This window comes from Colobus angolensis, unplaced genomic scaffold (assembly GCF_000951035.1).
Source record: "Colobus angolensis palliatus isolate OR3802 unplaced genomic scaffold, Cang.pa_1.0 Scaffold35, whole genome shotgun sequence".
Taxonomy (NCBI): domain Eukaryota; kingdom Metazoa; phylum Chordata; class Mammalia; order Primates; family Cercopithecidae; genus Colobus; species Colobus angolensis.
In genome coordinates, this window is record NW_012116821.1 from 10,333,559 (window position 1) to 10,349,909 (window position 16,351).

General features: G+C 42.8%; 1 protein-coding gene across 3 annotated transcripts in view; it reads right to left on the reverse strand.

The window, feature by feature from the left end:
• Nucleotides 1–2,247: 2,247 nt before the first annotated feature.
• Nucleotides 2,248–16,351, reverse strand: part of PRDM1 (PR domain containing 1, with ZNF domain) — a 24,056-nt gene continuing 9,952 nt past the window's right edge. Inside the window, exons 1-5 of one of the 3 annotated variants that reach the window (XM_011952867.1) lie at nt 13,083–13,315; nt 12,626–12,878; nt 6,249–7,357; nt 5,677–5,805; nt 2,248–5,270 (exon numbers count right to left, since the gene is read on the reverse strand). In XM_011952867.1, coding sequence (XP_011808257.1) covers nt 4,695–5,270; nt 5,677–5,805; nt 6,249–7,357; nt 12,626–12,878; nt 13,083–13,091 — 2,076 coding nt within the window. In that variant the 5' untranslated portion in view covers nt 13,092–13,315 and the 3' untranslated portion in view covers nt 2,248–4,694. Of the gene's footprint in view, nt 5,271–5,676; nt 5,806–6,248; nt 7,358–12,625; nt 12,879–13,082; nt 13,316–16,351 lie in introns of those variants that run through there. The other 2 variants (XM_011952865.1, XM_011952866.1) reach the window with 2 other exon arrangements.

A 16,351-nucleotide genomic window follows, 5' to 3' on the forward strand; every position in this document is an offset into this window, starting at 1 on the left:
AAAAAAAAAGAAATGACATGTTATGGACAAAGAACTCCATGGTCTCTGAAAGGAAATAGAAGTGCCTTCTGGACTGGTTCAATGATCACATTCTATTTAACTCTTCTGTTCATCAATTCTTTCAGCTGCTGCCTTCTGTGGTAGAGCCTTCCTTTCTAGACCGGATTATCCTGGAGGCCTGGTTTTGCATTGGAAATTCTCTGCCATGTGCCTCTAATTACTTTCATTCCTCTGTTCTGACCTTTTCTCATTATCTCCTTTTAGAGAAGGCATCTCTCTCTCTCTCTTTCACACACACACACACACACACACACACACAGAGGAATGAGCTCGTTTATACCAACTTATGGGTCCTGAATTGATTTCATTTCCCCCAAGGAAAAAATATCTAGAAATGTGCCTGTAGACTCCCATGGTGCTGTATATTCTGTATATTGCCTTATGGTAGGGAATTAAATGCATCATTTCTGCACAGAATTTTTATTTTGTTAAAGGTAAACTCAGAAAAAGGTGACTTCTTCAGTCTTACTTTGTCTTACAAACAGCTGGATGAAGTCTTGATTCAACAGTATGGACTTTGGCTGGGTGCACTTGGGCTCATTAGTGAATATTATCTTTTTATGTAATGTTTCATTAAACAGCTAAGTCCACAAGTGTTCCCAAGATATATAACTCTCAAGAAAAAAAGAAATGATTTGCCAAGTGAAGAACTATGATTTATGGTAGTTAGCTGTTACACTCAGGATCTTATTGGGCTTTGTTTTGAAAAATTATTACCACAATGGTTCTGTAGAATTTAGGAGTATAACCAGCACCATTTGGCACGTTTATGACAATAGGATTCTGGTTTTCTTAACTCCACAGTTACATGTTGGCAGCATTTCAAATTCTTGGCACAGATGTTTAAGTGAATTTAAAGAAGAAACATTAAAAACAAAACATCAGGCAGTTTTGAGTGTCCAAATGTAAGCAGAAGCCTTATTTTCTTAACATGAAGTCGGCATGCGCATAAAACCATAAATTTGCTAATAGATGAAATGGGAAGCATGAAAACCACTTGCAAAGGGCTTTTAGATTTTCTTTTCACTGAATGCAGTATCACTTTTCTAGAAGCATCTCCTACTTACATCTATCAAATGAGACTCGAATTTATGTGAGCCTTTTCTCTGGAGACAGGTTAGTTTCTGAGCATGAATGACTAAGCACGCAGACTTGTTCCCATCACATGGGGCCACATGGCCGTACCACCGAGATCCCTGGCTCTCACACTCACAATGCTCAGATTCTGGGAAAGTAGCTTTCTGGAAACTTGTTTTAAATGCACAAGTAGGCCAGGTGCAGTGGCTCATGCATGTAATACCAGCACTTTGGGAGGCCGAAGCAGGAGGATTGCTTAAGTCCAGGAGTTGGAGACCAACCTGGGCAACGTAGTGAGACTGTCTCTGCCAAAAACAAACCAAATTAGCTGAGCCTGGGGGCGCGCATCTGTAGTCCCAGTTACTCGGAGGATGAGGTGGGAGGATGGCTTGAGCCTGGGAGATAAAGGCTGTAGTGAGACATCATCATTCCCCTGCACTCCAGCCTGGGTGGCAGAGCAAAACCTTGTCTCAAACAAAAAAAAAAAAAAAAGAAAAAGAAAAAAAAAAAAGGACAAGTGGCAAATAGCAAATGTACTTACGTATCTTACATGTGAAGGAGTAAACATGGGCCGTAGGGCACTCCCCATGGCCTTCCCAGAGGAAGCTACTGAAGCTGCTGTCACCAATGGGCAGTGTTCCCCGACCCAGCTTCCCAGGGCCCCACACCCGCAAGTGGGCTGAGTCTCCACACACACACACACAGACTGGCACGAGCTAGCAGGGCCTTTCTGGAGGTGATCCAAGTCCTCCTTATCTCCTCACTACTCCACGTCCATTGACAAAATAAAATGTAAAAATTCACAAAGCAAACAAATCGTCTCCCACTTACTGGCTGATGCTTGAAATGCCTCCTTTAGGGAACATCTTTATAGTTCATGAAGAAAAATCTTAGTTATGAGAGACAGATTGATGCTGTCAGACCGCACACAAATATACTCCGGGAAGGCACTGGGGGAGATCAGGGCATCCCAGAGGGTGCTGCTGAAGCAGAACCGGGGTGGGTGCAAGGGAGAGGCAAATTGTATTGTGTTCAAAATTTGGTCTGGTGCCATCTGTACAGTATGCAGATGTCACTCACTGACCCTTCACTCAAGACACTAGACAAAGATTGGTAAAGCATGAACATTTATATTTAATTTACATTTTGACAATTTGCACATAAATAACATTGTAAACCAGTATGTAAACATAAGAGAGTTTGTTGTTCTAGCAAAGTAAAAAGCCAAACTTTGGTCAGTTTTAACTTTGAGTAGAGGAAAAAAACAAAACCACCATTGATTGTGGGCTCAACATTCACATGTAAGAGGCAGAAAAAAGAAGGATGGATGGTGAGAGAAGCAGGAAGTCTTTATAAAAATTCTTACTACGGGAAAGCATAAAAGGAGACAAAGAACAAACGAGTAGTTGGGAATCAAAAGTGTTTGGTCTAATGTCAATGTGATCCTTTGGTTTACCTTCAATTAAGGACTGTGTTTAATCAAACACTGATACATAAAAAAACTGTCAGTCTTGCTAGTTACAGAAGACCAGTAAGGCTCTTGGGTTTCCCTGGATGATTCAAAATTTGTTCTCTTCTGCAGGTGAACATTAGTTGATGTGAACAAAATGTCAAATACAATTATAAAATAGATTGAAGAGTGATGTATCAGTATTTAGCAAGGAGGGAAAGAGAAAAGTTACAGTGGTAAAGTCAGTTTTTTATTTCTGTGACTTGGGTGTGACCACATAATCATAACGTGGCAAAAAAAAAAAAAAAAAAAAAAAAGAGCCGTCTTAGATGGTCCTTAACACTAAAAAATTATGTATCTCTTCCTCCCTGGTTGTTTTGTGGCCCCCACCACTGCACCAAGGTTTTAGGGTCTCTTACAGTAGGCAAGGGGTGCCCAAGCATACCGATGTGATTGTGAGGCCACCAACTATTAAGCAAAGTCTCAGAAACGATTTTTCTTTTTTTTGCCCTTAGAAAAAGTGGATCTTTTACATGGCTTGGCTCACAATTTAAGTGGTTATAAATATATATACATATGATATAGTGGTATAAATAGATTTATAAATATACATCATTTTTTGCTACACTTTGAACACCAACATGTAATCTTTGGGCTTAGCAGAATAAAAGATAGAATGACACAAAGTCTATCTTGCTGGAGCACATTTACTTGGTTTCTCCTCTAGAGAAGCAAATCATTAGATAAGACATCATTTCCTGCACTACTGGACACACTCAATGAGGTAACTGTTGTTGAACAACTTTGCAATGCCCTTTCATCTTCCATTAAATTAACCATAAAATGTAAAAACACAAATACTGAGGAAAATCTGAGTTTTACAGAAAAAAATACAATTGATGTGTTGGGGATAGGAATGTTCATTACCCGCTTTTACCCCAAGATGACTAGAATACCCGTTTTTTGTTGTTTGTGTGTTTGTTTTTAAAATGTGGCCTGAGCCTATCTACCTCAAATCCTTCCTGGTAGAGCACCATGTTTGTGCAATTTTGACATTAAAAAAAAAAAAAAGCAACAAAAACCAACAACAGAACACCACCCAGACTCAAGCCCCAAACCTCACACATACAAAGCCACCTATGCTTTGGGGAAAATTTCGCAGTGGTTGTAAAACATGGCAATTTGTCTTTTTCACATTTTCTGATGATACAATGGACGTAAAAGTCATATGGCTGCTCTGAATGGCCACAGGACTCGGGGGGTGGGCAGGGCAGTGGGAAGATTCTGCTCTTTTGGAGAGAGAGACAGGTTGGTAAAGCCTTCCTGTCACCCTTCTGGTAAAATTGTGGCTGGGGGAAAAACATGAACTATCAACAAAAATATACAAGATTCCCTTTCTTGTTTCTTCTACTTAAGTTATTCTCGGGTAATTCTGCACACATACCCTCAAGTTATGGACAACGCTGTTCCAAAGATAGGATCCCAGGAATGAACACATCAACTGTCTAACATTGGCAATTAATTACCCAAACCTCATTTTCAAACCATTATTAGAGAGAGAGGTTGACTGAAGTCATATATTTGTTTAACTAAATCTTAGGTACTTATACAGATGTGCAGAAATTATCTACAAAGAATGGCCACAAGACAAAAATACATTTATACTCAAATTACAAGGAATCTTTCCAGTCATTGTAAACTTTTTAAATTATTGCTTTCTGAATGATAAATTGTGTAATAAATTATGAAGTATTATCATTGAAAAAATAATTACGACTAGGCAATAGTCTTAGTAATGGAAGGCTATGCAAATGTATCCACACAAATATTCAAAATACACAGGGGGCAAATATATAGACACAGGTGTAAATAAGTATACATAATATGTGTGTGTGTGTGTGTATATATATATATATGGCCTTTGCCTTGTTCATGCCCTGAGATTTCAGTAACTTTGGAGTTCCTTCTTTAATTCCAGGGGTGAGGGGAAACCATTGGCTGTTGAGAGAGCTTTGCAGAGCTGGAATTATGTACAAGCAACTTCCTATAGGCACCCTGACTCACCAAGTCATAACTTAAGAAACAAAACAAGTGTTTTCTGAAAATCTTAAGGATCCATTGGTTCGACTGTTTCTTGTTTGACCTTTACAGGTACCAGAGGTAGTGGGTTGCTGGGCGGCAACTTCATGAGGGGTAGATCTGATGACTCATAAAGGCTGCACCCTGAGGAGAGGAGTCCATTCCCCATGTTTCTTTGCAAAGACACTTTCAGGCCACTTTCTTCTTTCTCTTTTCTGACCACGGCCAGAATTTCCTTCTCCACTACAGAGATCACACTAATGTCATCCTCCACGTCCTCGAGCCGGTCAGCATTGTCGCTGATGTCAAACTTCTCGATTTCTTCATTGATTCGGGTCAGATCTTCCAAGGGCAGCCCGGGCGCCGGGGCCGCAGCACAGTTCCCTTTCAGGTGAACCTTGAGGCTACAGAGATGGATGTAGTTCTTGTGGCACTGGGAGCACTTGTGGGGCCGCTCCCGAGTGTGCAAACGCTTGTGCAGTTTCAGGTGCACAAACTGGGTGAACTTGGCAGGGCACACCTTGCATTGGTACGGTTTCTCTCCAGAATGGAGTCGCAGGTGGGTCTTGAGATTGCTGGTGCTGCTAAATCGCTTGTGGCAGACCTACAGTGTAGGGGAGAGAGACAGCAGGGAAGGGAGACAGGAAGGCCAGAAGATTAAGAGTTGCCCATTGGAGGGGCAGGCTTACAGGCCAACGCCCAGCAACCTGGGAGGTGAGAAGCCTCCTTGTGGCACCTCCAGTGTGGTATTAAGCAAACAGGGGGATGTGGGCACATGGCACATGAGTGGCTGTTTATTTCCCCTACCATTTTCCCACCCACTGGAAGCTGGCTGTGTCATCTCAGGTCATCAGCAGATACAGAGCACTGGGGAGGCCCATAGTGCCATCAGCCCGGGACAAGGCAGAATCTGGTGTTGGCTTTAACTACGGGCTATATAGGACATGGGAGGGTGACTCACAGACATTTTCTACAAAGGTCAGAAGGTCTACCCAGAAAATACTGCGCACCTGGCATTCATGTGGCTTTTCTCCCGTGTGTACCAGGTAGTGTTTCTGTAGGTGGGCGAGCTGAGTAAAGCCCTTGTTGCAAGTCTGACATTTGAAAGGCCGTTCTCCACTGTGCACTCTCAGGTGGACCTGGGAAGAAGCCACATGTGTTAGCTCTGCTCTCAAGCTGGCCCTGAGACCTAACATTTCTGCTCAAAGACTCAAGTGTTGATGATGCAAATATCTTAAGAAAAGCATCAAGACAGTCTCAAAAAGAAAAAATCTTCACGTTTTCAGAATGGTGCTTTTCTTAAACTAAAAGCACAAAAATCACAGGCTAGCAGGGTTTCACCTAATCTTCTAGTCCAAACCCCTGATGTTTTTGTTATTCAGAAGAAAATCAGGAGAAGGGAAGTCACTTGTCCAAAGTCAAAGAGCTAGAAGTGGCAAAAGCCAGGTAGAATCCATACCCACTATTCCCAACCTGGGGCTCATACTACTGCAAATGCAATGGATGCCCCGTGGAAAGCAAGCTAAACACAAACACAAGCATGCACTCACAGCCCCTCGGGCTGCTCTCTCTCAAGGCCTACCTTCAGATTGGAGAGCTGGCCGAAAGTCTTGGCGCAAACGTTGCATTCGTACTTGATCTTGCCGTTCTGCTTCTTCAGCGGGTAGGGAAGGGTCTTGTAGCCGGTCATGTTTCTTTTGTTTTTAATGAGATTCATGGCTTCATCGCTATTGGGGGCTGCCATAGCTGCTGAGGTAGCTTTGGGCTGCACCACATGTTCTGCCGTGGCGGCTGTTCCCGCCGTGGGAGACCCGCTTGTGGGGCTACAGGCCTTGTCCTTCATGCTGGCGGCGGCCCCGGTAAGGGAGAAGGCACTGTGGGGCGCCGGGACAAGCACCTCCCTGGGATGCTCCGGCTGGAGCAACCTCCGGGCTCCATCTGAAGGTAGCGAGCTTGGGAGAGAAGTGGGGTTGAGCATGGGGTGGGGCAGGCTGCCCCCACCGAGGAGATTGCTGTAGACAGGGCACAGCCTCGGGAAGAGGCCGAAGTTGTTGATGCCATTCATGCTGCTCACAGCGCTCAGGCCATTACAATTCATGCCATAGGGGGGCAGGAGGAACTTGGGGTAGTGAGCATTGTAGGAGGGGATGAAAGCTGGCGGGAGGTGGGGCAGGGGTGCGTAGCCAGGGTAAGAGCCCAAACCTTCCGTGCCGTAGGGCGCGTTCAAGTAAGCGTAGGAGTCCCGGTGCTCTTGAGAGCCGGGGCCCACAGGGGACACCGTATTCCCGGGGCTGCTGTGAGGGCTAGAGCTCTTGAGGCTTTGGTCCGGGCTGCTTCTTGCAGAGGGGCTTGGAGTGGTGGAGGACGGAATGGGGGAGCGAGTGATGTACGTGGGTCTCTCCATCCCGTACGCCAGGGAAGCTTTCAAAAAGTCTTCCGGCAGAGGGGCCCGGATAGGGTAAACGACCCGAGGGTAGAAGGGCATTTCGGGGCTCCCATGTCTTCTAAAGTCATCGAGGTCCTTTTCTGACGTGAGGGGTGAAATGTTCGAACGGTAGAGGTCTTTTCCTTTGGAGGGGTTGGAGTCCAGTTTTAGGATTTCTTTGACGCTGTGCTCTCTCTTTGGAACATTCTTTGGGCAGAGTTCATTTTTCTCAGTGCTCGGCTGCTTTAGATTGCTCTGTGTTTGTGCTGAAGTAAAGAAAACAGGGCGATTACACAGCGGGCTAGAGAGAACTGAAACAAAATTGCCAAACTTGCTCCTCCTTCTTGAGAAAACCTGAGGACCAGCTAGCGCCACAATCGCCACATAGCTGGCTTCCAACGCGCTCTCATTCTAGAGGGCTCTGGGCCACTCACTCAAAAGTGCAGTTCCATTTCCTCCTCAGCAAAATGGGGACAATGGCAGCACGGACAGAACAAACAGCAGCCTTGGGTAATTCTGTTTTCATTACTACAGACCTTATGATAGAAAATTGCTGTTTAAGCTGGAGTGAAATAGCCTATGCCGGATGCAGTGGCTCAGGCCTGTAATCCCAGCACTTTGGGAGGCCGAGGCAGGCGGATCACCTGAGGTCGGAAGTTCCAGACTAGACTGACCAACATGGAGAAACCCCCGTCTCTACTAAAAATACAAAATTAGCTGGGCGCGGTGGTGCATGCCTGTAATCCCAGCTCCTTGGGAGGCTGAGGCAGAAGAATCGCTTGAACCCGGGAGGCGGAGGTTGTGGTGAGCCAAGATCGTGCCACTGCACTCTAGACTGGGCAACAAGAGTGAGAAACTCTGTCTCAAAAAAAAAAAAAAAAAAAGACAGCTTCCATTTTAATGGAGTGGAAAAATACTGGGGTGGGGACCCTGTCATAGGTTAATAAAAGTCTTTCTGATGTTCATGGTTTACCTAAAGGAAATCAGCACACCCTGAGAACTAAATGTGAAAGATTAAGACTCATTTCAAGTAATACACAGTCATCAATTTTCACCTCTACTCTTGTTGAATAAGAATTTGATAAAGCCCTGTTCAAACTGCCTATGCCAAGGAGCTTAGCGAAGTGAATGCCACCTTTCCTGGCAATGTGCAGACAGCATTTCACCAAGGCTCGTTCTGGTCTAGCCAGGATTCCAGCAGTGCTGGCCCCTGGAGTCACAAGGCGTGACAGTCACCTCTGCCAAACCACAATAGGTACTTCCTGAGCCAGTTCAATTACTTAGCGCACCCAAGAAAACAGAACAGGCTAAGAGGAAGGCACTTATTCCCAAAGACGGCACGTTATTACTTGGTAAAGATACTATTTAGGAACAGCAGCAATGAGGACAGTTCTAGACCTTCCCTGCCACAGCCAGCCTTGTGTCCTCGCCACACAATAAACGAAGCCTTCAGGAAAACACCCATCTGAGCAGGGAAAACTGAAAATCCCCTGCTCAGCCTTGCCTGGAAACCAAAAGTAAAACATATGATGTTTAGTTTGAGCTCTGAGTATTGGAGGGCAGTCACTCAAGTCAGGACACCTGCCCTAGGAACGCACTAAAGGCATCGGCCGTTGTCGATGTGTGGAGATGCCTTCAGAGGCAGCAAGTCTGGGGGATTGCGCTGAAGCCTTTGTGCAAATATCCTTCATCGTCTAAAAAATGTCCCTGCTTGATTAGTTGAGAAAGAACTCCAGGCTTGCTATCTGATAGGTCTAGAAATGAACTCTTGTGAAACTCCAGAACTGAACCCTTCGAATGTATTCTCTAGGCTGACTGGCTTGAGGGATTCCAATTTGAGAGCCCCTTAGAGAATGTTATCTCCTGCCAGCTGTTATCAGTTCCTCCTGGGCGAGCCTGAAGCCCCAGAATAAACACAGAGAACGCTGCTATCAGGGAAGATGCTGATGGGGGGCCGTGATGGAAAGCTTGCTGAGGGAGAGGGATTTCTGAAGCCACTAAACCAAAATAAATATCTCCTTATCAGGCCAATATCGGTCTTTCAGTGAGGCCCAGCAGGCAGGAAGTTCTAATTGTCACTTTTGTTTTTTAAAGCTAAAATGGTAAAGGATGAGAAAGACAGCTAAGCTTGAAAACTGATAGGCAAGGCATCTCACAGCCACAGGAAGGAATTTTATGAAGGTGAAAAAGAATGATTTGGAAACATCTATATAGGGTCGAATTCATAATGATTTTTAAAAACGATGCCACTCAAATAAAATGAAAATACAAAAAACTTTATCCTCATGACTTTGAGCCATTTTTAGGTGGATCTAAGTTTCATGTTTTTTCCAGTGGCTTTCATACTCCCTTGGTTCTATAATTTAACAAATAATAAGCATAAATTTGCAATAAGCATCAAGTTTCAGTCTATTCGTGGCACTGCCCCTCACATTTAGCCAGGCGCTCTTCTTAAGCACCTTACTATAATTTGAATATTGAACTGATATGAAACTTACGATTGGGCCAACAAAAAAGTCAGAATTTTAAACTTCCTATGCAAAATGCTTAGCCCAGTGCCCAGTATATAGTAAACTCACAATAAATGTTTGCTATCTCTAATGCCTTTGGAAAAATAGATTCCATCTTATTCTAAAAGAACATCCAGAGTGACATGTTAGCCTCCCTAAGATGCTCTACAGGTGGAAATTAGGAAGTTCATATACAGTAAAGGTGCATTTTAAAAAATCATCCTTCAGCAGCTGAGTAATCAGTGGAGCTGGTGTCATTTCTGACTCTCCCACTCAGCAGCAGCTTGAGTTAACATGAAAAAGAAAATCAAGATCTGTTTTTGTTCTGAAATCTTAAATGGCTGTAGGCGGACGGAGTCATTTCAAGAGTGAACTGCTTCTGAAGACTCCGAATGGCTTAATTATGCCGACTCACATTTTCGATCTATAATAAGAACCCCAAGACTATAAGAAAGAACCTAGAAGTTCTGCAGTAGGCAAAACAAAGTCTCTTTTCAACTGAAACTGAGAAAGCAGATGAACATTTAGAAGTCTATAATTTGGTCAACTGTTTTCTAGATGGGTTAGTTAGATAGACAGAAAAAAAATACCCCCCCCCCAATTTGGGAGGGGTAGGGGTTTCAAACTTATTAGTTCTTTTATTCCTTTTCCTTTGTTTTTAGAAAAATGCCAGTTTGTGATTTCTGGCTACTTACTTTTCTTTCCTTTGGTTTGTTGCAAATCCCTTTTTCTCCAAACTCTACCACCTGAACCATTACTGCCATTTAAGCCCTCATGAAGATTCTTGCACCACTTCTATTGTGCTTTAAGCACGGAAACCAACACAATTCATTTGGAGACACAATCTACCTATTAGGCCTGATGAAATAGTGGAAATTTTCCTGATCACAGTCTCAATCATCAGTTGCCACGCCTAAGACAACTGGTTTCACAACTGGCAGCAGGAATCTTGTTTTAATGTGACTGGTTATTGTTAACTCTCATTCTGTACTATGAATATTGGACAATGAAATGTGCTTGAAAATGCTAAACCACCATTTAGAAAAAATTCTGCCAAAATAAAAGGGGACATACTGCATAAATAAAAAGGGATAAATAAAAGGTGTCATTTCACAGTATATATGAGAATTGCTTCTGAACACAAAGTAGAAGCACTTGAACCTTAAAATACTGTTCAAAGTCTTTCCTTGAGGAATAAAAACGCCAGGCCTTTAAATCCTTCCCTTGATTGGCACAGGGTGCGGGAAACATGCAAAAAAGTTTCTTGGTGGTTGGTGCAAAGTCACTGGGGTAGGTAACCTCAAATGAACTGTTTAAAGAAAAGCAAAAATCAAAAGACTTTCCTCTGAATCCATGAATGATTAAACTCAAGGAATGTAAGGAGACTCTTAAGAGGAAGTGGCTCACTATGTTAAGAAAGCCAGGAGGGAGCTGTGCGCTTCTCCTGAGATGCACAGCTGGAAAATGAGTTCCCCAAAAATGCTGCTGTACCTGTGCGTTTGTCTTTTGTTACTAGGTCCTCAGCACTGGGCCTGGCACACACAGATGCCAAAACAACCAAATGGCTCCTGGGAGTTTCAGACCCAGGGATATGACAGAGTCTCCAGAGTCTCAGGGAGTGCTGAAGAGAGATGAGGGAAAAGAACTGCCACCCTTTTGGTCAGTACCTGATTAGACCCATCAAGCTGGAACTGGGGAACTGGGAGCCAGTTCTTTTCCTGAAACTAAAGGATAACCTGTTGTGTAAGGACCCCAAACACATGTCTTAAAACGGGATCCTACGAGGGAGGTCCTGGTGCTTTTATAGCCCCAGATTTTCAGAAAACTGCAAACACAATCTTAAGGGAGATCAAGTCAAATGAAGTGTGGACTGAATACCAAATAACCATACAGCTGGATTATATATGACTAGGGTAAGTACTTGGTTTGCTCGTTGGTCCTAAAATCAAAGTCAAAATTCCAATTTATGTTAACATTGATGTTTATTCCAAATGTCTCAAAGTTGAAAATGAGAACTAAAACAATTTAGCCTTCCGATAAAGCAAACGGACAGTATATCAATAATTGGTAAACCTGGGTAAAGGGTAACTGGAAATTCTTTGTCCTTTTCTTAAAATGTTTTCTTAAGTTTGAAATGATATCAAAACAAAAAGTTACAAAAAATTCAGCATCTAGTCTTAACTTCTAAACCAAAAGGAACTAATTTTTAAAACTGCTAATAAGACTTAGTGATCTAACCAACAACACACAACCATAGTTACAGCAGAGGTTAGAATCTTATGGCAATTCTTCAATTGCTCACAGAGACCACTTGAGAATGACTAAAATGATGCAGCCCTCTGCAGAGAGAGGTCATGACAGCAATTTTAACCCAATAAAAGAAGTAAAAGCATAGAAACCTCAGGAATTGAGAATTTGTTAAGATAAGGTGATAGGTGGCTACTTTAATACTGATCAAGAGATCAGATAGTTTTTTACTGTAAGGAAGGAAGCTAAGATATAAAATCTTTACGGTTATTCACTTAGAATAATACTGAAAAATTATGACGAAGTTTTTCTAGCAATGATCTTACAATGTTCCACATCAGATCCTAACTGTACATTCAAATGTACCTCTATAAATGTTCTGATGCAGTCTAAGTCCTGACAAACTACCACAGATGAGGGCTATACCTTGCATACGCAGCATACATATCTGGACCAATCCCTGCAATTCTCCCAGCTGCTTTTGGATAAATTAGAATTGGACATATATTTCTTCCTGTAACATTCTGAATTCAAAACTCAAGGTAGCTCTTCATATATATATATATATATATATATATTTTTTTTTTAATGATCAAGTTTCATAATAGTTAATAGGGACTCAAAAAATGTTTTTCCTTTTCCTAGTCCCTAGCTTAAGCCACCTACTTCATCCAACACATGACCAAGCAGTGTAATTAAACAACATGTTATTAGTTCACAGGGGCAGAACTGACATTACTGGCATTTTGAATTTTTTTTGTTCTGTAATCCACTTACTGAGATTCATCATTGTCAGCTCTCCGGGATAAGGGTAGTGAAGCCTTTCTGCAAAGTCCCGACAATACCACACAAGAAGTTCCTGGTTGGCAGGGATGGGCTTAATGGTGTAGAAGTAGATGTTCATCCCGTTCTGACACGCAGCCAGGTTTTGCTCCCGGGGAGAGTGTGCTGGATTCACATAGCGCATCCAGTTGCTTTTCTCTTCATTAAAGCCGTCAATGAAGTGATGAAGCTCCCCTCTGGAATAGATCTGTCCAAAAGAGAAGACAGGCATGTAAAAGGAAGTCAACCCCAAAGCTCCCCAGCACCTCTCAGAATAAACACAGCCGGTACTGTGTGTGATTTCTGATCCCCTACTGCCTAGTTAGAAAAAGAATCAAATCAGTTTAGCCAGAATAGTCTTGAATCAGCAGAAATCAGGACGGAAACAGGTAAGGCACACTTTGTCAGTTACCTTTTCCATTTCAGTTTTATCGTCTTTTCATGTTCGGGAAAATAACAGAAAAATGAAACACAAATGTTCATTTAAGGAGCTGCCTCAAACCGATTAACCCACCACAGAGTACTACTTTTGCTATTGCAGTGAATGGCAAATGGGCAATGCTACTGACTTCAGTTCTGATTATGCTGACTTTTAGTGCTTTGAGTCACTGGGTAGAAGACCAAGCCGGCTGACGACGTCAAACTGAGTCTCAGCTTTTTCTATGGCCTCTGTACTCGCCGTTTCCTACACCCCCGCCCAAGGCTTCAACTATGCAAACATCCTCCACCCCCAACCCTCCAAGTCCTAAAGTAACACTTGTTCATATGAATACTTGGAACCTTGCCTTTTTGTGGAAACACTGGGTGGGGCAAAGGTGAACTTCACCTGCCATAACAAAGTGAATACTGGGGCAGCAGCCAGAATCTGACAGTCTATTACTGAGAAGTCACTTTTCCTCTTGATAAACATGTCCAGACTTGCACTTTCCTTTTAATTCAAACGAGGGAAGAGGGAACCCCTTATCTGGGAGGAGGCTGGCTAAAACACCACACACAGAGCCATAGGCATGTGTTTTTGGAAAAAGAACAGGAAGAAAGTATGTTGTTCCTTAAAGGCAACGCAGAATGAAGAATTTGAAGTTTGTCCTAAAGTAATACTACTTCTGGTTAACAGATGCGCTCATGATACTTGGCAAAGAGGCAGAGGAAGAAGAAAAATTAAAATGTACACCCTTACTGAAACTATAAACACACTTCTTATCCTTCCACACAGAGTTTTTTCTCTCTCCCTCTTTTTAGGAGGTACCACCTTTACTTTAGACTTTAAGAAATGCCCGGCCGGGCGCGGTGGCTCAAGCCTGTAATCCCAGCACTTTGGGAGGCCGAGACGGGCGGATCACAAGGTCAGGAGATCGAGACCATCCTGGCTAACACAGTGAAACCCCGTCTCTACTAAAATACAAAAAACTAGCCGGGCGAGATGGCAGGCGCCTGTAGTCCCAGCTACTCGGGAGGCTGAGGCAGGAGAACGGCGTGAACCCGGGAGACGGAGCTTGCAGTGAGCTGAGATCCGGCCACTGCACTCCAGCCTGGGCGACAGAGCGAGACTCCGTCTCAAAAAAAAAAAAAAGAAATGCCCTTATACATATACAATCAGTCAATACCTAGTGTGATCTGCGACTTGCAGTCTTCAAGCAGTAGTAAGGCACTGTTCGTAGCAGGAATTTTGCGCTCACCGGGCAGCAGGTTATTGCTTTTCCTTACTCACGTACCGACTGTGCTAGTCTACAGGTAGTTTCTGTATTTCGCTCAAACGTTATCAGAAATAAAAAGGAACTCTGTCCCTTTAACACAGGCGGTAAACACCAGAATCACTTTCTTTTAAGAGTAACTTCCTGTAAATTGTGAAGGGGGAAATACATGTGGCTTCATCAAAGCAGCTTGTGAGAGCTTTTGCGGTGTGTTTTGTTAAGAGAAAATGGAACAAGGCTGGGTGAATTCTGCTATCAAGAGGGGTTTTCAAGTTTGTTTACTCTGATGTGCAAACTTCCAGGAACATGGGGTTCCATCGCTCTTGCACTCTTCGCTGGGGCGGAAACTGCTTTCTAAAGCTACGGGTATGTTGATTCCAGTTAGCCTTCCTCGGACTGCAATTTACTGTATCCTCATTTAAAAACAGCAATGTCGATGCCGTGAAGCCACTCACACACAATAAAATCCAATTACGCATACGTAAAATGAACACCGTTTCCTACCACCTTCCTGCACTTCCATATATTATCTAGAAGATTAAAATGTGCTGATTCATAGTACAGTTACAAGAAATGTCACTGGTTTCTCAACTTGAACATCCCTTCTTTGGCTGTGTAATTTGCATGAAACTTTTTCTTTCCTCACAACAGATGTTCATATTCCTGCCAGCAAAACCGGGATGTTCTACAATATCCTTTGCATGTGAAAGACTGATTCAAATAAATCCTCCCAAGGAAAGCCTTTCAGTTACTTATAGTGAATCTTTAAATGAAACAGGGAACTGGACAGTGAGGGGAGATTTGTAGGTGTTTCTTGCCTTTTCTCAAAATAATCACACATTAATGAGACTTATGCTGGATTGTCTTAATTCAGACCTTTAACTCCAAGAACTATGCACCTTTATGGCTCACTTCTGAGAAGACTTTATTGACAATAAAGGCAAAAATGCCCTCATGGTTTCACCATTATAAGTCAGGTGAGTAATGTATTTTAAGCAGGAATAATTATTAAATAAAAATTGCGAGCACATGATTCTTAGTGAATCTGTAACCACCCTCTTTTGCTTGGGAAATAGTAAGATACATTTCTAAAAATGCAAAACTTCCTGGATTAAGAATATTGTTTCTTAGGAATAGCTTCTTGCCCGAACAATAATTGTTCTAGGCAAAAATACCAGCTAAAGCAAGCATAGCAATTTTAGTTATCATGCAGCTGTTTCTTTTTAAAGAATTCAAATAATGTACATTTCATGTAAGTATACACAAAAACGCTTACTAAATTTAAATAATCATATCTTTATCTTCTGAGGAAATGAAATATCCCTGAGACATCTATGGGAAGAAGGAAAGCAATCTGTCTTTTTTCTGTTCACTGCTAATCCAGTCTTTTATTCAAGGATTCCATCTAATTAGTTCACCTCTGGGGGCCTTTCTAACCCTAATCTAGCAAAGGAAATTGTACTGGCTAGATCTTTTGGTTGGATTCTATAGGAAGGCTCATCATCTTGCATGACTGTTAAGCATTTTCCTTATGCTATGAGATAATTAACCTATTGTCAAATGGAATCGTTTACGGTGCACATGTATTTAAATAGGACTAGTTCTGTGGTCCTCCATTCCCCTCAACCCATCTTCCAGCTATCCTTTCTTAATGGCATTTACATCTTCCAGCTATCCTTTCTTAATGGCATTTACTTTTAAGGTAATTCATTTGTGTCATTCCTGGCTGGGCGCGGTGGCTCTTGCCTGTAATTCCAGCACTTTGGGAGGCCGAGGCGGGCGGATCACGAGGTCAAGAGATCGAGATCATCATGGCCAACATGGTGGAACCCCATCTCTATTAAAAATACAAAAATTAACTGGGCATGGTGGCAGGCACCTGTAGTCCCAGCTACTTGGGAGGCTGAGGCAGGATAATCGCTTGAACCCAGGAGGCAGAGGTTGCAGTGAGCCGAGATTGCACCACTGCACTCCAGCCTGGCAACAGAGT